This window comes from Convolutriloba macropyga, chromosome 5 (genome assembly GCF_964194025.1).
Source record: "Convolutriloba macropyga chromosome 5, txConMacr16.3, whole genome shotgun sequence".
NCBI classification, from domain to species: domain Eukaryota; kingdom Metazoa; phylum Xenacoelomorpha; order Acoela; family Convolutidae; genus Convolutriloba; species Convolutriloba macropyga.
The window spans coordinates 31,317,970-31,345,135 of NC_134472.1; the positions used below are offsets into that span (position 1 = coordinate 31,317,970).

Sequence of the window (27,166 nt, forward strand, 5' to 3'; positions counted from 1 at the left end):
AACGAATGAACAAAGTGGCTGTGACGTCATATGGTCGTAACAAAAATCATGACGACGAAATAAACAAAAAAAACAAGAGAAGGCCAATAATAGCCCCAGCTATGGCTGTGCGGCTATTTAAAAAAAGACAGCGCCCCAATACAATTCAAATTCTTTGAATTGTAAAAAAATAGGAGCGCTATAATAGCCGGCTGAGAAGATGAGGGCAGCTATTAATCAAGGAATGAAAAAATAGTTTGGAACAAAATGGTCAACAAAACAAATTTTGCACAAAGAAACACATTCGACTGCAACAATTGTCGCAAACTTCGTTCAAGAGCACTTAATCAGTAACATTCTGCCGAGGAAAATTAAGTACGACACAAAATTGTTGCATCTCAGAGTGGCGTTTAAATTTCTTTGAAACAAAAATATTTTATTTTAAACAAATAAATGATATGACATTCCTGACAAACAAAAATCTTTAATTTAAATATCAATTTGTGCTTTGCTCAGCATATTCGCAAAGATAGCACGAGCAACTTTTGCTACTCGATTGTGCGTTGAACTCAGGTGGCAAAACTTCTGATTGAGAACTCTTCACGGCAGTTGCCTCCTTCTGTTCAGTTAAAGCCCTTGCCACGTGTGCAAATACAGGAAAGTAAATTCCCTGCAATACAAAATATAACGTTAAATTAGAGATCAGTTCACTAAATTGAATTGCAAAAACAACCAAGTGAAAAGAAATCAGTTATTTAAATTGAAGCTATCTCTTCAAACATATAATACAGCTCTTAAAATACAATATTTAAACCTGTTCAATAACTATGCCCTCCACTGATCAGTCTCCAGCAATTAGCTGCTCCAAAAACAATTTAATTTTGAATCATTTTAAAATTGAATCTTTTGTAGAAGAACTACATTTTGTATTTGTTTATGTTTATAATGGTCCAATCTTACCATTTGGCGCATAGACCTGATGCATGACAAGTTGGATGTGACCGTGACTGCTTTCATCTCAAATCCGGTGCCGAATATCACCTGAAAGAAAGCACATTCGTATTCCCTCTCAATTTGCAATCCATATTACGTCAGTCGATACCCCTTCTTGCTTATAATGAAAAGTTTTTAGTTCATTCTGTAGTCAGTAGTAAAGGCACAACAAAGCGCGGTAACGTAACGACATCAATGTCATGTAAAAACTAAACTACCCGGGTTGAGATGTCAGCGCCGTTTTAGCCCATTTTTCTGTAAGAAATGCGCTGAAGGCGTTGACATTATACAAGAAATCCGCTGCCTGCGCTGAAATTTTGAGCATGCGCTTAACCTTTGAAGTTTCAGCAAAACTTCGACAAGTTTTGTACATAAATTCAGCGTATTTTTAGCACATTTCCTAAACAAATTTTAACACCTTTTGCAGCGCCTTTCTTAGCAAGTTTCAGTGCATCCCTCTCAAAAATTCAGCGCCCTTCAACGCATCTCACACAGTTTCAGTGGATTTCAGCGTATTATTTTGCAGGTTTCTTGCGCCGTAAATCTTTCAACATAATCCGATGTTATATTAATTATCCACATTTTTGAAAGAAATGTGCTGAAAAACGTTGAATTTTCAGCGCATTTCATACCTAATTTTAGCGCATTTCCTACAAAACGGTTCATTAATATAAAATCAAATTAAAACATAACCGGCAGGTTGCCGGAAAATAGCCGCCGTTGATTCCCATAACTCAATTGGGATTGAAAGAAAAGAAATGAAAAAAATTGATTTCCGTAGAAAATTATTTTTAAAGTGCGATTTATTTTGATGTCATTTCGTAGTTGAACATACTCCTGTCTCTCAGTGAGAGGCTACAGGGTCTAGTATCAAAACCAATAAGCATTATAGATAGTAAATAAAACTTATGAGAACAAAGTTCAAGTACCGGGCATCTAAAAATGGGCTTTATGGGTTTATCCCGTTTCTATTTCTGACTTTGATTTTTTTTATACTGACTCTATTCATTTTGAATTGCTTTGCTGAGCAGCTGCTGTTTAAAAGCACTTTGAGCAGAATGGGAGAAGAGTGAAACTAGTCTAGAGAAGTCAAAAAGATTTCACGCAAAATGTCGAAAAAGCGGCAAAAATTAGGTAAAGCAAAACAAAAAAACAAAGCAGGCCAAGTCCTGACGTACAATTCAAAGAATTTTCATTGACTAAACAAAAAACTAGACCTAGAGCGGACCATGAGTGAATTGGGAAAACCCTTTCTAAAAAATCAGATAAAAACAAAAAAATCAATGTCAAAATGCTGCTAGCGCGAAAAAACCATTAGCGAGAACTGTAAATTTGATTCTAACAAAAAACTAGGCGTAGAATGAAAAGTGAATGGATTGGGAAGAGCATTTAGAAAAAATCCGATCCTGAATGTGCTGAAATTTTGAGCATCTGCTTAACCTTTGAAGTGTCAGCAAAACTTCGACAAGTTTTTTTAAAAAAAGTTCAGGGTATTTTCAGCACATTTGCTAAACAAATTTTAACACCTTGAGCAGCGCCTTTCTTAGCAAGTTTCAGTGCATCCCTCTCAAAAGTTCAGCGCCCTTCAACGCATCTCACACAGTTTCAGTGGATTTCAGCGTATTATTTTGCAGGTTTCTTGCGCCGTAAATCCTTCAACATAATCCGATGTTATATTAATTATCCATATTTTTGAAAGAAATGTGCTGAAAAACGTTGAATTTTCAGCGCATTTCATACCTAATTTTAGCGCATTTCCTACAAAACGGTTCATTAATATAAAATCAAATTAAAACATAACCGGCAGGTTGCCGAAAAATAGCCGCCGTTGATTCCCATAACTCAATTGGGATTGAAAGAAAATGAAAAAAATTGATTTCCGTAGAAAATTATTTTTAAAGTGCGATTTATTTTGATGTCATTTCGTAGTTGAACAAACTCCTGTCTCTCAGTGAGAGGCTACAGGGTCTAGTATCAAAACCAATAAGCATTATAGATAGTAAATAAAACTTATGAGAACAAAGTTCAAGTACCGGGCATCTAAAAATGGGCTTTATGGGTTTATCCCGTTTCTATTTCTGACTTTGATTTTTTTTGTACTGACTCTCTTCATTTTGAATTGCTTTGCTGAGCAGCTGCTGTTTAAAAGCACTTTGAGCAGAATGAGAGAAGAGTGAAACTAGTCTAGAGAAGTCAAAAAGATTTCACGCAAAATGTCGAAGAAGCGGCAAAAATGAGGTAAAACGAAACAATAAAAAACATAGCAGGACAAGTCCTGACGTACAATTCAAATAATTTTCATTGACTAAACAAAAAACTAGACCTAGAGCGGACCATGAGTGAATTGAGAAAACCCTTTTTAAAAAATCAGATAAAAATTTTAAAAAGTCCATGTCAAAATGCTGCTAGCGCGAACAAAAAACCATTAGCGCGAACTGTAAATTTGATTCTAACAAAAAACTAGGCGTAGAATGAAAAGTGAATGGATTGGGAAGACCATTTAGAAAAAATCCGGTCCTGAATGTGCTGAAATTTTGAGCATGTGCTTACCTCTGAAGTGTCAGCAAAACTTCGACCAGTTTTTTTAAAAAAAATTCAGCGTATTTTCAGCACATTTCCTGAACAAATTTTAACACCTTTTGCAGCGCCTTTCTTAGCAAGTTTCAGTGCATCCCTCTCAAAAAATCAGCGCCCTTCAACGCATCACACAGTTTCAGTGGATTTCAGCGTATTATTTTGCAGGTTTCTTGCGCCGTAAATCTTTCAACACAATCCGATGTTATATTAATTATCCACATTTTTGAAAGAAATGTGCTGAAAAACGTTGAATTTTCAGCGCATTTCATACCTAATTTTAGCGCATTTCCTACAAAACGGTTCATTAATATAAAATCAAATTAAAACATAACCGGCAGGTTGCCGGAAAATAGCCGCCGTTGATTCCCATAACTCAATTGAGATTGAAAGAAAATGAAAAAAATTGATTTCCGTAGAAAATTATTTTTAAAGTGCGATTTATTTTGATGTCATTTCGTAGTTGAACATACTCCTGTCTCTCAGTGAGAGGCTACAGGGTCTAGTATCAAAACCAATAAGCATTATAGATAGTAACTAAAACTTATGAGAACAAAGTTCAAGTACCGGGCATCTAAAAATGGGCTTTATGGGTTTATCCCGTTTCTATTTCTGACTTCGATATTTTTTATACTGACTCTCTTCATTTTGAATTGCTTTGCTGAGTAGCTGCTGTTTGAAAGCGCTTTGAGCAGAATGAGAAAAGAGTGAAACTGGTCTAGAGAAGTCAAAAAGATTTCAAGCAAAATGTCGAAGAAGCGGCAAAAATGAGGTAAAGCGAAACAATAAAAAACATAGCAGGACAAGTCCTGACGTACAATTCAAATAATTTTCATTGACTAAACAAAAAACTAGACCTAGAGCGGACCATGAGTGAATTGAGAAAACCCTTTTTAAAAAATCAGATAAAAATTTTAAAAAGTCCATGTCAAAATGCTGCTAGCGCGAACAAAAAACCACTACCGAGAAATTCAAACTTGATTCTAACCAAAAACTAGGCATAGAATGAAATGTGAATGGATTGGGAAGACCATTTAGAAAAAATCCTATCCAAAAAATTGACAAGAACTAATAATCAAAGTGAAATTGCCGCATGTGAACAAAAACCCCTACCGAGAAAGGGAATTTTTGTTCAAACACCGTTTTCTCACTTTAAAATGAGAGCGAAAAAAATTCACGCCGCACAACAACTCGCTTTTTCGCTCCATTTCCTGATTCGGCTTGAACATAATCACTACTCTAATTTGACTTCGAAAATCATGAAAATGTGTGAACAGATCTTTAAAAAAACAGCGCCCCAATACAATTCAAATTCTTTCAATTGTAAAAAGTTCGACCAAGTAAAAAAAAAAATAGGAGCGCTATAATAGCCGGCTGAGAAGATGAGTGCGGCTATTAATAAGAAGAAAGCCAGGAGGCAGGGGCACAGTATTTGGGCGATAACTAACACACAGGGTTCGAGACCCAGGCAACGTGAGAAGAGTATGACAATGAGCTGAAAAATTCGGAAACTTAACGGATTTCTTACAAAAGTTCAATGCATTTCAGCGCATTATATGTACGGTTTTTGCACTATTTTTTGAAAATTCAGCGAATTTCACATGATTTTCAGGAAGTTGCTCAACCCGGGTGTACATACAATATTCTATCAAAAAGCTTTCTGAAGTCCTCTCTCTGAAACCTTTTCAGTGTCATTCTCGAGAAAAACTTTAAAACATAACCGACTAACGTCGGGCGAATTGCTCTCAAACGACCGGCGAGCAATTGACTTCGTCAGTAGCTCGCCACTGTTTAGTGAGGCTAGCTTTAGCTTGATTTAACTCTGCAATTGTTAATTTTCTAGCCTTTTTAGTAAATCAAATAAAAAACTGATTTTAAGATTGCAAAATTTAAAAAACAGCTTCCAGATTTCGCAGTGAAAATGTTCAAAACTACTTTTTGTCTCTGGAGGTATGTCAGGTAACCCATCTGCAAGACTTAAAAAGCTTCGCGGGCCAGTAATGATCGTTAAACTCAGAAAAGGACAAAAATAAAAAAAATTGCAAATTTTAACAAAATCTTCAAGACCTTATTCAAGATAATTCGAACTCAAACTCAAGATATTAAGAGCTTCAAAACCATCTCCTCGTCTCAAGAGACTATCCAGAGTCCCTATTTCAAGCTTTAAATAGTTTCACTGGCTCAAAGATTTAAAAAACCTGAACATGATAATTTTCAGAAAATTTTACAGAAAACATTAAATTTTATCAAAAAACTGCTAAAGATGGAGTCATCAAAATATTGATAACCATTCCATTAATTCTAGAAACTATGCAACAGTAATCGTCAAACCTTGGAGCAGGACCCTAGGATCCTGGTGCCGGAAAAATTGATAAAAATTCAAAAAGATTAAAAAAAACTTGAAAAAATTGCATTATTTTTTTAAAACTTGTTGATATTAAAATTTTGAAAAACCTTCAATTACATCCAGAAGCTATGCAGTAACTTATAATCAAACCCTAGAGGAGGTTCGCTGGCTCTTGAGGTTGGAGAAACCTAAAAAATGACAAAAAAAATTCCAAAAACTTGAAAAATTGCAAGTTTTATCAAAAATACTGGAAAAAGTCGTAATGTTAAAATGATGAAAACCCTTCTATTACCACTAGATGCTCTGCAGTAACCATTTATCAAACCATGGAGGAGCTTCGCTGGCTCTTGAGGTTTTATAAAAAAAGTGCTTATATTTATCAAATTAAAAAATTGAAAGCTATTACATGGCAAATAAAATTTTTTCAGTAACTTATTATCAAACCCTTACGGAAGTTTTCTGGCCCCTACGTCCGGAAAAACGTGAATAATGAAAACTGAATGTCAAAAAAATTGAATAAATTTGCACGTTTTGTCAAAAAATTTTAAAATTTGTGATATTAAAATGTTGAAACCATTGCACTACCACTAGAAGCTATGCAGTAACCTATTCGAAAACCCTAGACAGGTTCCTTGACACCCAGGCCTGAAAGAACTCAAAAAAATGACAAAAATTTGAAAAACTTGAAAAAAACTTGTGCAAATTAGTATAAAATTGCGTGTTTTTAGCGATTGGTTGTTCGTCAGTAGCCACCGGAGCTTGGGGGGGGGGGGGGCACTGGGGAGCTGACGGGGAGGGAGGGCGTGGGGGTGGGCAAGTGGGGTGGGGGCAACAGCACGGTGGGGGGGGGGGTTGGGGCAATAGCGGGGGGGGGGGTCAACAGTGGGCTGACTTCAACCTCTAAGAACCGCCTTTCACACCATAAGTATAAGTCTCCAAAACAGTTTGAGCTGAAACAGAGCTGAACGTCTCTAAGAGCACTTAATGACCGCTGGGCGCTACCTGTTTATCCCGTTTTTGAGGACGAAAAGTCAAAAGCGTCAGACGAAAAATCGGTCAAGCGAAAAATCGCATTAAAAAAGACCCACAGGACTAATATAATTGCCACAAACTTCGTTTGAGAGTAATTAATTACTATTTGGATCTATTCCGTTTCTTCCCCAGTGATTTTTATGCACCAACTTACAAATTATGTGTTGTCATATAGCACTATACAGTACATTACTACTTTAAAAAAAAGCACGTGCGCCTAGGGCATAAAATTTTTATGCCCAATCTGCGGGGCCGAAACCTTATAGACCCTTCTATTTTAATTGAACTGATCCGTAAACAAGTGTCTCTGATTCAAACTGATTGTCCAAGACAGTACATTTATTTTCTTCCGGCAATCGGTTGGCTTCGGTAGTAGCCAGCTGGTGTCCAGCGAGGGCTGGACGAGAGTGTGGTCCTCGTCAGATGGAGGAAGGTGGACGGGGGTAGGTTAGTTTGGGGTGAGTGTGTGTGTGTGTTGGGGGGGGGGGGGGTGAATGATTGGGTGCGTCAAATTTTTAAGATTAAGAACCGCCCTTCACACCATGAAGTTGTCCTTGAAAGTTTCGGTGAATCCAATGCTTAAAGACTAGTAAGGCGTCAATCTTTTAGAGAGTTGCTCAGTCACTTAATGCCCTCCGGGCTTTACCTGTTTATCCTGTTTTTGAGAACGAAAAGTCAAGAAGGTCGGACAAAAAATGGTCCAGCGCCAGATCACATAAGAGCAGAGAACTAATATAATTTATACAAACTTCGCCTGAGAGCAATTTAAAAAACTGACCTTGGACCGCTCTTTCACTGCAGAGGAGATCGGAACCTTTGACACAGTTGGTGAATGGACGTCGTTTATGATTTCAATCTGTTGAAATAGCCTCTCCGATCTTTTCTTCTCTTTAGGTCCTCCGACTAGACACAATATTTCGCTGTAACTGCTGTATGCAGTCTCGCAACATACAAGGCGCTTGCCTAAACATTACCAGAACACGGAATTCAGATCTGATTGTCGACAAATTTGACCATGGAATCAGAAAGCTGATCAAGGCATCAGCTCTCGTACTAATTACAACTATCTTTGATCTCTTTTTTGGACTGCGAGAATACCTGGATTGGACTGCGATAGAACATGAGACAAACTTCGGAAGAATGTCTCTCAAACCAATAGCGAGTGGTTGGTTTGGCAGTTGCTGGCTTTACCCCAATGATCGTATCTTCAGTGTGCAGGAAAGTAAGGAGGAGGGTGGCAATACGGTAACGCACTTGAAAGGTGGAGGGGGAATCCAAACCGGCTAAAACTTCCCATCATCACCATGAATTTGCGGCCTACACAGTTCGCTGATGGGGGTTCGAGGGGGTGCAGCCCAGTAGGATGGGGGCATAAGACTGAGTTTTTGCGCTTCACACCATGAATTTATGTCTCCTCAGCTTATTTGGTGAATCACATACTTAGAGATCGGAAGATTCTTAGGAGAAATAATGCCTTCTCAGCCTCATCAAACTAATGCCTTTATCCTCGTACTTTAAATTATTCGTGCAACAGCATCCAATCAATTAGCTGAAGCTACTAGTAAAAACATGACATCTAAAAAAATCGAATTCAAAATAAAAAAATTAACCATTAAAGAACATTTCAACCAACTGATCAAATAAATTACGATTAAATATTAAAGCAACAAAAATGAGCAGATAAAGTCAAAAAAATGAGATATGTTGACCACAAAGAAACCACAAAGAAAGAATTAAGCAATTTATCATTTAAAAAACAAACAGTCAATAATTATAAAAAACTACACAACAAGAAAACAAGCAAAACCAAAATTAACAAAAAGCAAATGACATCAAACTCCGCACAACGTAATGAAAACAGATTAGCAAATCGTCAAAATGTCACGAATATTTTTTTAGAAAAGAAAACGGTGTTAAGATCATAAAAACCATTGGCTACTTAACAAAAACCTTCGAAAAAATGTCGAAGACAAAAACTTATCTTAAACTGAGAAAATAAGGTTATCTTCAAAGTGAGGAAGGTCATTTTCGAAATCTTATTTTGAATTAAAGTAGGAAAGGTAATTTTGAAAGTGAGAAATTCATTTTTGAGAAATTTAGCATAAAAAAGACACGTTTACAATAATGACTTCAAACGTTGTTCGAAAGCAATTAAAAATTACTTAAAACTCACCAAGAACTACGTGAAATAAAAGCCAAATTAACTTAAAACTCTTAAAAAGCTAATTCAACAATATCTTAATATTAGGATTTCACTGAGGCAGTCTATTTTAGCAGAGTATATATGTTAGAGTCTGGATTAGCAGTGGGGTCCAAATACTGAAAAGATGCATAAAACAAACCGACAAATGTTGGAAGAATTGCTCTTTGAACGACAGGTGAGGCAATTTAATTCAGGGGCTGTAGCCTAAACAATTTTTCTTTTTGGGTGCAAAAAACTTGCCCTCAACGGCATTCGAACCATTGCCCTCCCGATCCCTAGTCACCCGCACTACCCACTGCTCTATGAGTCACTTATTTTAACTATATTGCAACCGATTATATATTAGCAACAACCTTTACTTCGGAGTGAGAGCAATAGAGATCGCTCAAAAATGATGAACGAAAGCGTAAAAAGGTCACTTGAGAAGTCAAAGAATGTTCTAGAAGAAAAGCGCAAAATTGTCAAGCAAAAAATTTGCATAAAAATAAAAAGACACACACGTTTACAATAATTGCTATGAACTTCGTTCAAGAGCAATTAAAAAGTCCGAATGACCAGACATTTTTGCTTGTGGGTATTAAACCATTGTTAAGGCAAATAGCAGCCTGTTGTACTACAGCTGTGGGCTTTAATACCACTCACAAGGCATCATAAAATACGCTTTCTTACCTTTTATAAAAGATTCGAGCTCATTCCAGAGTTGCATATAATGATCGGCCTCGTCTCTAACTTGCATGTTTAACACAGTGCTGTTCGGCAGCACCCAGTCACAGCTGCCATGCGTGATATTAGAACACAAGGCTAAGATGGTCGATACGTCCAGATTAACAGTTTGGAACTCGTTCAGAAAGGACTGGTTGCGGAAGCGAGTGTTGAGGACGACATTTGAATCATGAAATATATCCGATGAATTGGGATCACGAAATGTCACTGTCTCATCTTGTTCATCCTAGAACAAATGAAGCCTTATAAAACCGAACTCAGATCCTGTAGAGAAAACAAATGTCTAAGACGAATAAATACGTGTATTTCAGAAGCTTCAAATATATTTCAAAAAATGATTTATATTTCAACGTTATTGTTAAGAGGTCTAAGCAGGTGCAACTACTGTGAAAATGGACAAGTATTGGATTCAGCTAATTAATAAAAATCAAGTTGGAAAATTGGACTTTTAAGCTATAATAAGGTATGCCAACATAACCAACTAACGTCGGGAGAATTGCTCTCAAACTACTAGCGAGCGGTTGGCTTCGTCCAGTAGTCAGGTGGCGCTTAGGGATGCTAGCATTAGGTGAGAAAGGGTTGCAGTCAAGCGTTGGGGGGCGGGTCAGTCTAAGAGTGTAGGGTTTGGAGGGCTGGACGAGAGGGGGGTTCAAATCGCCAGGTGCAGGAGTGTGGACGGTGAAAGTGGTGGTGGGGGGAGGGGTGTGTTTGGTGGACGGGGTAGTGTTGCAAGGGGGTAATTGAGGGGGTCGAACTTTTAAGATTAAGAACAGCTGGCATAGGGAGACTAGTTGGCTTAGGGAGAACAGCTGGCTTAGTGAGGCTGGCTTGAGCTTATTGCGAGAGCAAGCGGGATGTTATCAAGTTTGAGGGGGTCAAACTAAGAATCGCCCTTCACACCATTAATTTATGTCTTTAAAACGGTTTCAGTGAATCATATACTTAGAGACTAGTGGGCCGTAAGGCTCTAAGAGAACTTAATACCCTCCGGGCTTTGCCTGTTTCTCCTTTTTTAAGGACAAGTGGTCAGGCGAAAAAAAAACAATCAGAAAAAATTCGTTAAAAATCTCATAGACCAACAGAACTAAGATGATAGTTGCTGCAAAGTTCGCTTGAGATCAATTAAAAGAGAAGTTAGGAACAAAACTGCCTTGCAGTGCCAGTTTTATTCTACATATCAGCTTTATTCAGATGCAAAGCATACTGTTTTAAAATTAATTCAGCAACAACGTTCATTTAGAAATACGCTCAACCAAAACTGCTCGGAAAAAGTATAGAAAAACTTTGAACAATTTACTATTTTTACCTCCAATGAATTTTGTATTTGCAAGCTTAATTAAGTAGTTTAATGCAATTAATTAGACCCATGATAGATCTCGCTATGAATCCGCTGCTATTCGGAAAAGCATTTTCACGTGAGCATACACAAGACAAAATGGAATCGCACCTTAATATATCCAAACACTTTGACATCCATGCTCTCGATCTGTTCTGCCATCTGGCTAAATACCCCATTGGAGAAGAAACAGGCAACAGTCGGCTGGCGGAAGTATACGGGACATAGCTCAGAGAGTGACAGAAGCTCCTCCAGCTGCTCTTCCAAACTCCGATGAGACATCTCGCAATCTAAAGTTGAGAGAAGGCTCAGAAATGATAACAAACCAAGTCCTTACAAAAAAAACAAATCTGACATAGATCATTCACATTTTGAAATGTCCAGATAGTATCAGCACAGTTTCCGAGCTCATCATTGCGGGCTAAGTTGAGCTGAATAAAAATCAGAATCGGACAATCTTTTAAAGTAGCCAGTTTCTTCTGCAACAAGAAAGCCTTTGGAATTGTTAATCACGTTTTGCTACACAAATTTGAAAGATATAGTCTAAAAATAACAATGGAAAAAGCCATTAAAATCACAATTAGCAAAGAATGACAAAAACCCGAAATAAAAGGAATTTCTTTGACTTGTAAATTTAATACAAAAATCATGTACATCTGGAAAATAAGTAGCAATAGTCAAAGATTCAGTGTTAAACTCACGGGGCATTATGAAGAAATCGAACGCTTGTGTTATGTTTCATATTTAGATTAATGGATATTTTACGCTAATTTTCTGGCCACTAGTCATGACAGCTTTGTTAACTTCAAAACAAATAGACAAAACGGTGTATCTCTTTATAACGCAGAACCGAATGCTCAAGCATACTAACTTCCGGTCCAATTATTCCACAGTCCCTCGGCATTGCGAGCAACAACCTTCACCCACAGGAAACCTTCATTGGCCACAACATCAATTACAGTTGGAATCTACAGCAACAGAATCAATGATAACTGCCGAACAAGGACTCTAAATCCCAACATTTCTTTTCAAAAACAAAGGAGGCTTCTTAACTGTAATATCTTTTAAAATTCCAATGGCTAAAACATAGTTGAAATTCCTGCTGCAAAAAACTACAAGAAACTTAACTTTTAATTCATGAAAAATAATCCTAGCCCTCACCAGTGCATCCCCGTCAAGCTCATTGTCTTCGTTAGGCTGGAAAGGAGTAAGGAGAGATGTTACAAGAGGGAACAGCTTGGCAGCAGAACCAACACTCCTCAAGTAGGGCATGTTACTACAACTTACATAGCTGTCCTTCAATTTCCCAGCTGCCAGTTTCTAAAATAAGCATATCATTAACAAACAATTTAGGGGTCTTTGCCATTATAACCTCGATGCTTAAAGAGCATAAAAACATAAACCAATATTGTAATTAAACCATTGGTCCGGTCAAGGAAGAAAGAAAGAATATATTTCTCCAGGAAAGATAATTACACAGCAACAAAAAACTAAAGTCAGATTAAATAACTCAGTAAGGAACAATGGTGGCAACTACTAACCCAGAGAGGACAGGCAACGAGGCCCTGGGGCCTACCAAACGCTCACCCTGAGAAATATGCACCAAACGGGAGGAAACAAAAAAACAAAAGGTTTTTTTTGAATTTTTCAAGAATTTTTTCCAAGTAACCCCTGGAGTTTTAACTGCAGCATTCTCACCTGCCATAAGTTTTCGATGTCACAAAAGAGAAAATTTTCTTAAGTTTATTTTATTTCAGTTTATTTTATCTCGAAAAGTAGAAGGTTCTTGAGGGTCAAATTGTTACACATGAAAGTCAGTCCTATTTTGAACATCCTGTAGCATGCAGGCAAGGGGTCCCTTTTTACAAAACACACTTATCGATGGTAAAAAGGAGCATTTGGTACATTATCCACTAAAAGACAGTTGCTCAGGTCATTATTCCCAGTTAAAAAACTATCCCGAAAACGATGAACAAAACCGCTGAGTTGGCTGGCAGACAAACTTTCGACATTTTCTGGTAGTATATCTGCTGATAGAAGTGTGTTGTATAATCTTGCAGATCTGAAGTATATAGAGTTTCTCTTCAGTTTGGTTCTACATAAAATAATCTTTAGAAAACGTTTATATACACTTCTGGTGGAATGAGTATTTGCTTTAAAGCAATAAGCGGCGTTAAAAGGAATTTGAACACCGTATACTTTAATCCCAGTTTATTTCTGTATTTCTCTATACGTCCCGGGTGAGGTCTAACCGCAGGTCAAATTCGAGAACAATAGCAACAGATCAGCACAAGAGAAACAATATTAAATCACGTTGGATGTGGACACACAATGCACATGAAAGACTGATGTGGAATGTCAGAAAAACAATCTTTGGTCAAATGGAAATCAGCCAACACATCTTAACTTTGGGCAACAATAGCATGCGTAACAATCAGAAAGATGAGTCCATATAAAATTGATAGTTTGGAAAAAGACGTATCGACTAACCAAAGCTACTGTGAAAAGCTCAAAAAAGGACTGAAAAATACCAAAGAAAAGCATGACTTTATCATTACGTCGGTCCTGAGTAGAGTTGAAAAAATCACACAAAATAAGCCGAAAAATTAGCAAAGTCTGCATCCCTTCCCAGTACAAAGTTAAACTATGCACAGAAGCCTACGATAGAATACGCCTTCGGTGCATAGAGTGGTGACAATGCAAGGGAGCTGCAACAGCGCGATACTCGGAAAGTGAAGGGAATTTTTGATTTCATAGAGATCTCTTGTCCCATCTGAACTCAAACGAATAGGAAAGTAAGATTACAAAAATGCCGTAGTAGTGAAACTTGTCAGCGAGCACCAAAAACTACAAATTCTACTCTTCGCAGTTAAATTTGCCAACAAAAAGGAGAAAATACATCAAAGCAAAGAGCTGAACAAATAGTAGAGATCAATGTTTTGAAAACTAAAAGACGACTCAAAAGGTCTTTACGCCAACTCCTTTAGAATACGAAATTTCAGGCTCCTACAATAGCAAGGCAACGAACGCATAAGTCTAGCAGGAAAACACAGATCAGGGATGACAAGAAAATCTAAAAAACACTGTCTTTCAACGTTCGCAGCGATGTAAATATCCATAGACATCTCAAATTTTCCAATGAAATTGCCAGAAACGATTACAACATTTTGTGTCTAAACCAAACAATGCTTAAACCAGAAATTCTTGATGATGCTGTTTTATCCGGTTGAACAACTGACAGGAACGATTGATTGACCCAAAAAAACAACACTAAACACGATGTACCCACAGCTGTACATGGTTTTCCAAGAACTCGAGTCACAAACACCATTACAAAGCGTCATAGTTGAACTTAACAAACACGGATTTATCTTTTGTCTGTACAACAAATGATATTAATAAAGAATTTCGGGCCATCCAAGGGAACTTGCCCTTTCCGCCAGTAGTTTCAGTCAAAGTTTAGTATTTGCATTCATTGCACAAACATGATAGTCTCCATGTACATATGTTTCCGTAGTCAAATTTTTTGTCAAAGTATCTGAAGTAAACTTTTGTGAGCCGTTATTTGAAGTTCTTCATGCGTTGAATGTCACCGTTGAAATAATTGCCGAAGAGGTTCGCAAGGCACGCTGCTCTCGTCTAGAACTCGCTCTCCTGTGTTCGTTTTAGGAGTCTTCTCTTTCTGAAGTTCGTGTTCCCCGCCATTCTAGTTCGTTCGTTCGAATTTTCTTTGAACACGTAATCCTCCCATTTCATGTATCGTCCCACTGTTTTCGTCCTTGTATTATGTCCATAAACGTGATGCTCAGTAGTTTGCAATTTGCAGGATTCAGCTTAATCATGTTTCTGGAACACCATTGCCAGACTCTGCTTGCGTCAATCTGAAGTGTCACAGTATTGGTGATAACTACTTTACAACCGTCAGCATAACCGTAACAGCTGCTCATTATTGTTTCTGGGAGATCGTTGACAAAACAGATTGAAGAATAGAGGCGCAAGGACGCTTCCTCGAGGAACTCAACTCAATACCTGTAATGCTGTAGATTCTGTGGAGACTATTTTGACTTTTTGGTAGCGTTCTGTGAGGTAACTCTGTAACAGAGTTAATGCTCCACCAGCAATGCTCATAGCACGTATTTTCTCAAAGAGCTTTTCATTGCACACCTTGTCAAAGGCTTTCTCAAAACCCAAGTACAGTGTTGCCAGCGTGGTCAGATAAAGCTTTTCGAACAATTCATTGAGGTACAGAATCATTTAGTGTCTATATTTCATTTAGTGTAGACTAAATGAAATATAGACAGTGAAGTGCTTGTCTTCATCTTTCAGCAAGTTGTAGATTACACTCAGGTCGTTTCTCTCTCTCGGGCTCTTTGCTGTACTCTTGGCAACTCCATCCAGTTCTTTCGGTTCCGGTTTGGTAATTTCGATTTGCTTAGGTATCGAAGGAGGGGACGGCATTGCGTTCTTTTCTATCACTTTGATTTCAGAGGTAGTCTTCATCATTTCATTGAAGTCGGCTTGGAGTGCTTTGAGCTTCTGATCATCCAGGGCTTCGTGTTGCCTGCTTGCGTTGGCTGATTCTATCAGTTTGTCACGTTTCTTCAGTATAACACACAGGTTGCAAAGCAGTAGTGCATTTTGTCCAAGTTCCTTGATACCATCAAGGGCTACTTTGCTGAGTTTGGTGCAGTTCTCATTGATGTGCATCCGACAACCACAAGAAAAACAGTAGAAACCTTGTTCGTCTGCAGGTATGTCGAATTAACACGTTTTGCAGAAGTTATTGGCTTCTGCTATCGCCTTGAATCTGGTGTGGCGAGCCATTTCACAGATAGCACCAAGTGAAAGCGTTTCGCCGGCGCCCTTGTAAAGTTGATTATACAATCAGAAACGAGGTCAAAAACGAAAAGCTCACACCCGGTGTGCTACCCTAATAAGAAAAGGCTATCAGTTACCTCATTTAGCGACTTCCGATTGTTCTGCCTACCGCTGCTGTTTCTTCTTGAGGGCCTGTCTTCGTCGTTTTGACAATCGTTTGGGACGCTTCTTCTGAATGATTTTCTTGCAATCTGCTCCGTGCTTCAGAACACGTACAGCGTTTTCAATTCGAGGTTGGGTTTCTGGTGAAGCTGATTGTATTCGTTCACTACGGCTGGGGTCTTGGCGTTCTTTCGAGAAATGATATCGTGAACAATGTTGACTACGGGGGAATTAGGCTCTGACAAAGGGTCCGAGTAAAAATTAGGGTCCGATTACATGTTCGGGGTGCCTTGCCTTTGACAGTATACGATGGCTTGTATTCGGCTCAGGTGGAATTTGAGATGCTTTACAACCTGTCTACCGCTCTTGAAGGGCTGGTAGTAGTTGAGTAGTTGTTCCTTTGCCCTCGCTTTGAGAGTCTTCAAGGATCCCAACAATGAACTGGCTCCAACAGTGATCATTTATAAAGGAACAACACGGCTGTCCTCACATGAAAAAACAATATTTAATAAGTTGGCAACCTAAACAAAACTAGTGAACATCGCATACCTCTTGCGTATTATAATTCCCCTTAAACTAAAAACCTTAGCGTTGGAGAGAAAATGCACAAATCTTATCCTCACAGAGACAAATTTTTAGCACCCAAACCCAAATAGCATGTCTTCTGATGACAATTACGACGCTATCTGCTAGACGAAATTGATTCCCTGAACTTGAAACAAACACTGTCCTGCACAATTCAAATAAATTAATCTTAGGCACAAAATCTCGCTTCTATCGACAACTCATCGATAAACAGTCACCTCACAACTGCCTATTCCCTAAATGGCAAAAGGAGCTCCAACCACCACGCATCTCTCTCCATAGATTCTAACAACATATTTCAAAACGTTTCCACACTGATTTACAACTAAAATAGGTCGAATCAGTTCAGTCCGTACTGTTACAGCAGCATCTCTCAACTGCTCAAGCAAGGATATAGATAAATTAAAACAAACAATGTGTTATAAGGCATCGTTTCAATCCCCTGGGTAAGTTTATCTACTTCCCACCAATTAAAAATCTTCTACATCCCGAACAACTATCTTCTAAGATAAAATTTTCCCAATCAAGCAAATGTTAATTGAGAAATAGCTAACATATCTTTACAAAATCAGGTCTTTTCCTTAGGATATATATATATATATATATATATATATATATATATATATATATATTTAACAAGAACTGATAAGTCGGGAGAACTTCGCGCAAAAATACGATCTCGAAAAAGCGAGGAGCTCAATATATTCTTTGTCAGGGTCTTCGACAAAACAGTCGAAATAGGAAAAGACAAAGTGAACTCTAACACCACTGTTGAGTTACATATGTATAATTGAAGGAATTAACTCGTACTTTCTAGCCTGTATATCAAAAAATTATGTAGCCCTTATAACGTCGGTAAATTAATCCTGAAAAAGGCCCAAATGCTATCTAATTCTATCGTGCTTCTGTTGCAAACAACCATCAACAAGGGATGTTATCCACAACCACAGAAACTTACCGAGTTCACCCCCCGATATTTAAAGAAAATGACAAACATCACCAAATGTAGTCTCATTAGTCTTCATGTTGTAAAACATTCGAAAAAGTGTAGTTCTATCACCTCTACGCAAACATTGAGGGGCAACTTAACGACCCCCAATGTGGTTTCCGTCCGAGGAGATCTGCAATGCAGCAGCTTCTGATCAAACTCAATATATCAAGATGGAAAACGTAAAAGTGTTCTACTTGGATATGAGCAAGGCATTCAACAAAGTGGATCGCCATAAACTTTTGTCAAACACTGAGTCATCTGAGCATTGGTGGTAAACTACTGAGAATCCTGTGCAACTATCTTTGTTTAAAAAGATCAAGAGTAAAAGTGAGAGATTCCAAATCCAATCTTCTTATAACAAGCGGAGTTTCGCAGTGGTCTATAATCGGACCTATCATGTTCCCGGTACAAGTGGTTGACTTGTCAGAATCTGTGAAAGATAACCCGTCCTATAGATACGCAGACAATTTCAAAATAATGCTCAAGGACACCAGGGAATCAGAAACAGCTTAGCAATATAAACAAATGAAGTCTAGACAGCCTCATGTCCCTTAGCAAAGACAGAAGCAAAATCGTGTGCATCCAAGGCGATAATCAGGAGAGCAAGAGATACCGCCTTCAATAAGGAGTCATACAAAGTTAAATATCGTCAACTCTCAAAATCTATCCTGGGAAGAAAACTGCACAAGACGAATCGTCAAAGCGTGGAAATGGCTCAAATTTCAACTGTTTGAGCCAAAACTAAACAACTATGTCTGATACGTAGCACCTCTCCTGACGTATGCTTCACAAGCCTGGTACCCAGTCCAAACAAAAGAGCGCTAGAAAGAACGTACAGACGAAAGCGACCCATTGGATCTGTAGCAATCACAAAGAGTACTTTAATTAATGGCGCTTACATAACCGAGGACGTCCTCTCTATGCTTCCTAGATATGGAATTCATAAGATCTAGAATTTGCCGTCCCGGAACATTGACTAAAAAACAGATGAGCTGTTCTGGACGAGCAGCAAAACTCATCGATATTGTACGGCGACACACTTCTAGAGCACTTGAAAAACAAACGCTTACAAAGATGCAGACCGAACACTTCAACAGGAGCTACAGCAAATTGAAGATTTGTGCACCTGGAGGATATTCTTTTTTTTTTGCAACAAGTAAATTAAAATAACAACCATACGGTTATATCTACGTGAAACAAAAAATACTTCAAATCAATCAAACAAAATAAAGTAATAACATCAGCAAATTTATTAAAGAATCACATAAAATTTTCTTCCGATTGTTTTCTTCCTAAAAATAAAAACAACTTTTAAAAGCTCCTACGTTACTATTCAAAGGAATGTTTTCATATTGTGAGAGCAAGAAATCATTCAACGTTTTCTTAAAAAAGATTCCATTTTTTGCCAACCTAAGCCACTGTGGCAACTTATTTCATTTTTGTACGCATTGAGGAACGATCGAATTCATTCCAAAGCTGGTTTTGGCATTCTGTCTAATTTTGAATTGTTTTATTCAAGTATTTTGATGAAGACTCAGATACCCAAGAAAATTTTCAGAATTTTCTGGCCTGGCAATGTCATAATGAAATTTGATTAGCGACATTTTTGCTATTATTAGCTCAGCTGGTAGGGTCTTTGTAAGGATTAGCAGATCTCTCGCTTTGACAAACTTTTTGCGTAGAAAGCACACCTTTATACCCCAGTTAATCTGTCGGTTAAGGCGTTTTAGGTTCTTTGCAGATAAATTTTGAAAAAAGATTGCCGAAAATGATAAGTGTGAAAGCACAAGTGATTTTAGAAGAAGAGAACGAGCGTTCAGGGGAATTTGATGTCTTATTAAGTAAATTGATCTTATAGTATGAGCCATCTTTTTTCAGGTTTTATTCAGCTGCTCATCGAAAATAAGATTCCTGTCAAATTGAATACCAAGATATCTGCAACTTTTTTTGTTGTGAGAACTTCGTTCTTGTATAAAATAGATCCGAAATCAGAATTATCGCGCGAGAAAAATATTACTTTGGTTTTGTTTGTATTCAAAGTCAGTTTGTTCATCTCTACATATTCTTCTGTTTTTTGTAAGATTTCTGACTTTTCCATGTAAGCTACTTTTCTGTCCACAACAGAGAATACTTGTGTCATCTGCGAATTTAATTACTTTTTCTGTTGTGTTTTTTTTAGATGAGAAATCGTTCACACATATAAGAAAAATGAGTGGTCCTAAAACAATTCCTTGTGGCACACCGTAATTCACAATTTCACAATCGGAGAACATGCCATTAAGTTTTACCTTTTGTCTGCGGTTGGCAAGAAATGAAAACAGTAATTCTTTTGCTTCCTGGGAAAACCTTACATCTCAATTTTTTAAGGAAAATACGCGAAATGGAATTAAACGCTTTTGAAAGTTCTAGAAAAGTAGCAACAGTTTCTTTGCTTTGATCTAAATTAGAAGAAACTTTCAACCAGTTCTAAAACTGCATCTGTTCCTGACATTTTTTCTGAAATCCAAATTGCTCTTTATTAATTGAGCCCTCATGCTGTTCTTGTGGCTCATGCAATCCGCTCAAACTGATGGCTCAATTTCATCCGTTGATAAATTTTCTAATGACTTCCCTGCTACTACTACTACTACTACTAATATTTTGGCACCAGAAAATAAAATGTGTCCTGCCTTTTGTGGATGTTAAGAAGTGATATTGCAATTGTTTCAAAGGGTCATTAACTAAAGTCAATAGTATCCCTCATTTCAGAAGGCAAAACGCCAAAGCTGTAACTTCCTGGGTGACATAATGGGTAAGAATGACATTTTTTGCACTGAAGTAAGCATAACCCACAAAGATAGGTCCAACTATTCCCAAACGACAGACGAATAACTTTCAGACAAGCGAATAATTTTCAGACAAGCGAATAACTTTCAGACAAGCGAATAACTTTCAGACAAGCGATTAACTTTCAGACAAGCGAATAACTTTCAGACAAGCGAATAACTTTCAGAAAAGCAAATAACTTTCAGACAAGCGAATAACTTTCAGACAAGCGAAAAACTTTCAGACAAGCGAATAACTTTCAGACAAGCGAATAACTTTCAGACAAGCGAATAACTTTCAAATAATACAGTTGACCTTTCTTCTTTTGAAACATTGATTTTGCACTTACGCAAACACAGCAAAAATAAACTTGACCGTTTTCATTCAAAAATAGAAATTGCAACGTCTATGACAAACTCTAATAATATTCAACTAAAAAGTCAGGAGCAGTTCAATCTAAATGAGCAAACTGATCCTTCATTACTATCCCTAACTGAATGGGTTCAACTTAAAAAGGAAACTTCCTACAAATTATATTTTGATTTACATCAAAGATTACAAAAAAAGGAAAAATTTATTGAAAATGTGCTCGTTACTTATCAGCGACAACTGCAGGACAAAACATTGGAACAGTCATCTACTGAAGGGGAGGGTACAACCAACCATGAATCAAAATCTCGAAAAAACCAGGTTTTTTCAGAGAAGGTCAGAGATTTTGATTTAATCCCCCTCAAACAAGAACAATCAAATTTGGTTCTGGGTAGCAGCACCATTGGTAAACTAGAAAGTGATGCAACAATACCACTGGACACAGCTATCCATGCCTACCGTGGGTCAACCACCAAAGAGAAAATAAAAGTTGTGGAAAAATGTGAATGCAAAAACTAAAATTTTAATTCTTCAAGACGGAACAAATACTGTTTCAAAATTACAAAAAGCTGCAATGAGATTTTAGATAACATGTTCAGCCTTATTGAAGCCTATAAAATAAGTTCCAGCCTGATGTGTTTGTAGTCATGGAGTTAATACCGTTCAAAGAAACCGACTACAATAGATCAAAAAACAAATTAATTGACGAAGTTAATGCTGCACTTAAAGATTGAAATCTCTTGGAGAAAATTTTGTTTTGCTCACGATGAATGAATTAATACGCTCAATTCCCTCATACAACCCAAAGATCAACCATAATCATGACAACGTACATTTGAATTACAATCATGACATCCTTTCCTTAAAAATCATCTAATGTTTCTACTTCAAACATCTACTGGCATTTGTGATACTAATAAATTCAACGACCGGAGCTTTAAAATAATAGATTTCAAAAATTCCAAGAGCAGCACTGGCCTAATAAAAGTGCAAACCCTAATTTCAACTTGAATAATCATTACCGTTACCAACCATATTAGTAATGATAAATTTATAAAATACCGAATCAATTGTAATTTTCTATTGTACTGAATGAATTGGGTCTCAACTGTTTGATAAGCTTAATATTTTTTAACAAGATATGTTATACAATTATAGGAATAATTAGTTCTCAAGTGACTTCCTCTTTTCCCACGTTAATTAACTCAATAGCAATTCCTACTCGAATTTGGTCGGAGACCAAGTCCAGGAGCAAGAAGCAAGCTTTAATATCACTAGGACTTTCTTCTGTCTTAATTAACTTATTTTTTTGGTTATACATTAATAGTATCTGGCTATTAGTTTTGACGTCCGGAGATAATGAAACCAACCATCGGCCAATTAAATCGATGAAAGACATATTCCTTGATTGCAGAACTTATTCAGACAATTTCAAATTTCTTTACTTTATTGTACGGAGCATAACAAGAAAACAACTTCAGTTAAAAAGCCTAATGAATGATGTTGGCGCTAACTGCATCTATGGTCTATCTGAAACATGGCTAGATACAAAGATTGACACTGATTTGGTGAACCCGAACAAAACAAACGTCTTGTTTTTCGCAATGATCAGGTGAGTTCAAAAGGGGAAGGTGTACTGTTAATTGTTCCTAGGAAACTTAACCCAAAACTAAGCGTTGATCTAGCTTTCGAAAATTTTTTTTTTGATATTCTGTGGGTCGAAATAAATTGCCCTAAGAATTAAAAAAACTTACCTAATAAACATTTCTAACCCAAAAAAGCTTCTTTACGAAGAATTTCTCGAGCAGTCTGCTAGATCAATTGATAGAGCAATTACTGAGAACAAAACAATAATTATAATGGGAGACTATAACATCAATTATTTGGAGAACAAAGAAAAGCAGAATTTAGAAACAATCATTCAGCCGTATGATCTAAATGTGACTAACAAACATCAAGCAACTAGAATTAAGGATGAATCGATCTCACTTATAGATTACATTATTATTGATGGAAACGAACCCCTTCTTTATAGTGAAATTTTTGACTCACCAATACAAACAGATCATTTTGCTCAATTGATTATTCTTGCCACAAAACTTAGCAAGAACAAAGTAATTAAAAAACAAATTTATGACAAAACGAATTACATCCCAAAAGATTTTAAACATTCTATTAAGCAATTAAACAGGGAAACATTTTACTGCTCTACAGTTCCAAGTGATAGGCTACGCACATTTGAGCGAAAACTTGAACAGCAAATACTCCTTCATGCGTCAATCAAAACAATTTTTATAAGAAACAACAAATCAGTTTTCCCTTGCCAAACGGTTCATTTTAAAAAACACACGTAACAAAAATCTGCTTAGAGAGCAATAACTCAAGTCAGAATCTTTCCACGAGTTTTCCAAATTGAAAGCCAAAGTGTGCGCCAGCTATAAAAAAGATTTTGAGAAATTTCATAATCAGTTAATTGAAAGCTCAACATCAGAGCGAAATGGAATTTGATCAACGAAGTAAGCAACTCCGTGAAAACGAGAACTACGGCATACTCTTTAAAAAAATCTTTCAATGAAATTATTACAGAAAACACTAAAATAGCCAACTTACTTAATTTAAAATTCAGTAAATTAGGATAATTTTTTGAAAGTAGGAACTATACTGTAGACCTGCCTATGGTGAGGCAAAAAAACACCTTTTCTTTTAGATTTGTTACAAAGTTTGAATGTCTTAAAACGCTTCCTGCTATTGGAAAATTCAACCATTGGGTCCTTCTACCATTCCCTCATGGGCATTGCGAGACGGAGCTAGTGAACTAGCTGAGCTCACTTGTTTTCTATTGAATGAACTTATAAAAACAGAAACATTCCCTGCTGAACCCAAAAGAGCCGACATCACTCCACTTTTTATAAAGGAGACCTTGATGATCCGTTAAACTATCGACCAATTTTGTTAACACCAGCATTAGCAAAAGCTTCTGAATCTCGCATTAAAAAACAAATTGATGAATATGTTCATAAGAATGCCCTGCTTTCTAAAACACAGTTTGGTTTCAGAAAAAAATTTCTACAACAGATGCGCTCGTTTATTTAACTGAAAAATTACGATGCAACAAAAACGAGAAAAAAAAATACTGCAGCAGCCTTTTTCGACCTATCAAAAGCTTTTGACTCCATTAATCACGAGCTCATGATTCAAAAGCTTTCCATTACTGGACTTTTGATACCAGCTCAAAATCTAATTACGAGCTATCTTTCAAACAGAACACAAAGAGTCATAATCAATAATTTTAAACCAGGGTTGATTGAAGTGGCTCAAGGAGATCCGCAAGGACCAGTTTTAGGTCCTCTCTTGTTCAATCTATATGTTAACGATCTTAGCAACTTTTTGTCATGTGAAACAATACAATACGCAGATGACACAGTCCTATTAAGCTCTCATGGTGAAGTTCTCAAATGCAAAGACGAGCTTCAGAAGGCCATAGAAAAATTCATACAATTGTTTAAATTACATCACCCCAATCCGGATAAAACAGAGTTTATTATTTTTGGTAGCTCTAATCCTCAAGACGAAACGACATTAAAAGTTGGAGACAAATTAATAAGTTCGAAAGCGGAAATCAAATATCTCGGTGTTTATTTTGACAAAGACCTCAAAAATCAAAAACAAGTAAAAATTCTCAATGTCAAAAATGGCCCAGGGCATTAAATGCATATATGCAATCAGGAACGTAATTCGCAATGCATACAAAAAAAACTATTTTGAACTCTTTTGTTCTCAGTCATGTTTAATATTCTTCTGTATTACTTGCAACTATCAATCAAAATCTCATAACAACACTGGAAAAGCAGTTGAATTGGGTCATCAATGCTTGTTTTCACAGACAAAAGTTTGACTCATCCTCAGCTCTTAAAGTGAACCTTGGTATACTACGTATTTCGCTGATTTTTTTTATTACAGGGCTGCCACTTACTGTCATAGCATCATGAATAAAAGGAAGCCTGCCTTCTCAAGCTCAGCTTCGAAATTACCAACAGCAAGTTTTTATATACACGAACGAACTCAAAAAATTTTTACCCAGACTATTTCAAAATGCAATTTGCATGAAAAAAGTATTATTAAGAAGTATTCTGCAGCACAATTCTTTCCCAAGAAATTATTTGCCAGTCATACAGTCTTGCAAAGAAGAAATATAAGAAGTTTTTTCTTAATGAATACAAGAAGGACCCGAAGAAAACCCAACATGGTTCAATTACTTGGAAACATTTTAAGTTCAATTAAATTTCTTTCCGTTTTGTATTGAATTTATGTTACTGTAGTCCCTCCCCGCCAATACACGTGACATCTCTATTCGGCCGATATTTTAGTTATTATAAATTATTAGTTTTCTCTGTTGCAATTATCAATATTCTACACTGCCTATCTCTGTAAATTTTACTATGACTGAAACATTTACAGATATTAGGAGAAATACATCACTGCTCTTTTTTTTACGAAGGTCAAACATGATCCAACCCAAATAATTGCTACAAACTTTGACCGAGGCAATTAAAGCAAGTTTGCAATAAAAGACATTTTTAAAGCACATTTTAACAGAAAACTTTGAGTGAAGCAACAATCTAACCCCCCAGTTTAATGCTTCTATACTGGTTACAATGGTGACGATAACCCGTTTCACAATAACGAAGGACTAAATAGCGCTCGTAAGCAAGACCTGATTGCCTCACTCAGCAGCACTTATTTAGAGAGCATATTCATAGATCAACGTTGACAAAAAGAAAACTATGCTTTGCTAAACAGAACCTGAGCGACACCGTTAAACTCATTCTCTGCTGACCTGCGAGATAAACTTAATCTCTGCGTCTATTTTTCTGCTTAGCTTCTGGCATCCCTCCAGTGCCTGTCCATACGTGTCGGTTAACAGTTCCACGTCAGCTTTCAGATTTTTGGCTTCCTGAATGAGAGCTTGGGCTGCTTCGATTAACTCTTCATTTCCATTTGAACTACTAGTCGACATTCTTGGACTTGACAAACTTCAAATGAGTACGGGGTGACATAGACGTCTAAAAGAACGTTTGGATCCGACGTTTCTGCTCTGGTTTGTTGAGACCCCATTTCAAATGATTCAATTATTTCAATTAATAGATCTTTTCCGTTTGTGCCCCCCCCCCCCCCCAGTACGTTATGCAACACCCAATTACAGAGCACCTGCTATTACATAGTAAATCATTATTTAAAAAAATGGCACGTGCGTCTGGGGGGTGCAAATAATATGCACCCACTAAGCGATCACAAACCGAAAAGATCCCAATTATCAATATGTAAAGTTTTAACCCACAATATTATGAGCATATAACTCGTTATTAAGTATGGAATAATTTTCTCTGAACAAATAACCAGCTGCCTAAAGAAAACACGGAAGAAAATTTACTCTTATTTTTGAGTTTTTCCGTTGGTGACCCCTTCCAACTTAGTGGGTGCATATTATTCGATCCCCCAAGCTCACGTGCCTTACATTTTATCGATTTACTGTGTAAGGACCATATGTCCATTTTTTATACAATATTTGGATCTTTTCCGTTTGTGCCCCCCCCCCCCAAGCTTAGTGGGCGCATATCATTTATACTGGGGGGGGGGGGGGGCACAAACGGAAAAATCCCAATATTTCATAGCAAGATTTGAGGTTCGAAATTGTGCTCCATATTGAAACACCGGCTTTCTATCCCGTTATATCACACCCCCACCCCCACCCCCCACTTAATGAGTGGTGTAATATAAGGTATAAAGAGCTATACAATACCGTTCTAACAGAGCATTTAAATGCAATTATTTCGAAACAATTAAATGTGCTAGTTGCCTCTGAATCAAGGAGTGCTACTCCTCCTACAATTGGACATTGCGCATCTGACTGAAAAGCAGGTTAGTGTTGAAGCGATCGTTGTGCTGTTCTATTTTCAATACAAGATCTAAGTTTTCTAGTGTCTCACGGAAAGAACAATTTTTCCTCAAGACTGCTGTCAAAAAGTCGTTGTCATCAGGGCTGCTTTGACACAAATTATCTTCTACACCTATGGCTACATCGATGCTTTCCAAAACATAAACTTGAAATTGTTGGTTAATCAGCTCTAGCCTAGACTGGTGACTATTTGGGTATTAACGATGCTGATTTTTCGAATTCAGAAATACACCGAGTTAAGATTTTTCAACCGGTATTATCCTGACATTTTATTTTGCAAATTGCTATTTTTG

General features: G+C 37.1%; 2 protein-coding genes across 2 annotated transcripts in view; one reads left to right on the forward strand and one right to left on the reverse strand.

Annotated features, from left to right (window-relative positions):
• Nucleotides 1–27,166, forward strand: part of LOC142339330 (transmembrane protease serine 11G-like) — a 528,023-nt gene that overhangs the window by 34,971 nt on the left and 465,886 nt on the right. The gene's annotated exons all lie outside the window — the stretch shown is intronic.
• LOC142339949 (UPF0415 protein C7orf25 homolog) lies at nucleotides 395–26,011 on the reverse strand. The gene is made up of 8 exons (XM_075390318.1): nucleotides 25,755–26,011; nucleotides 12,349–12,507; nucleotides 12,059–12,155; nucleotides 11,299–11,477; nucleotides 9,798–10,077; nucleotides 7,704–7,888; nucleotides 940–1,020; nucleotides 395–649 (listed from the first exon to the last, which is right to left on the reverse strand). The coding sequence occupies exons 1-8, from the start codon at nucleotides 25,932–25,934 to the stop codon at nucleotides 476–478; spliced, it is 1,335 nt and encodes a 444-aa protein (XP_075246433.1). The 5' UTR covers nucleotides 25,935–26,011; the 3' UTR covers nucleotides 395–475.

Excerpts from the sequence above, each read along its gene's own strand:
- LOC142339949 (XM_075390318.1), bottom strand. The coding sequence starts at position 25,934 with ATGTCGACTAGTAGTTCAAATGGAAATGAAGAGTTAATCGAAGCAGCC. Across the intron at positions 11,478-12,058 it reads GTGGAATAATTGGACCGGAA|ATTGCGAGATGTCTCATCGG; the intron begins GTTAGTATGCTT and ends TCTCAACTTTAG. Across the intron at positions 650-939 it reads TCAGGTCTATGCGCCAAATG|GGAATTTACTTTCCTGTATT; the intron begins GTAAGATTGGAC and ends TTTGTATTGCAG.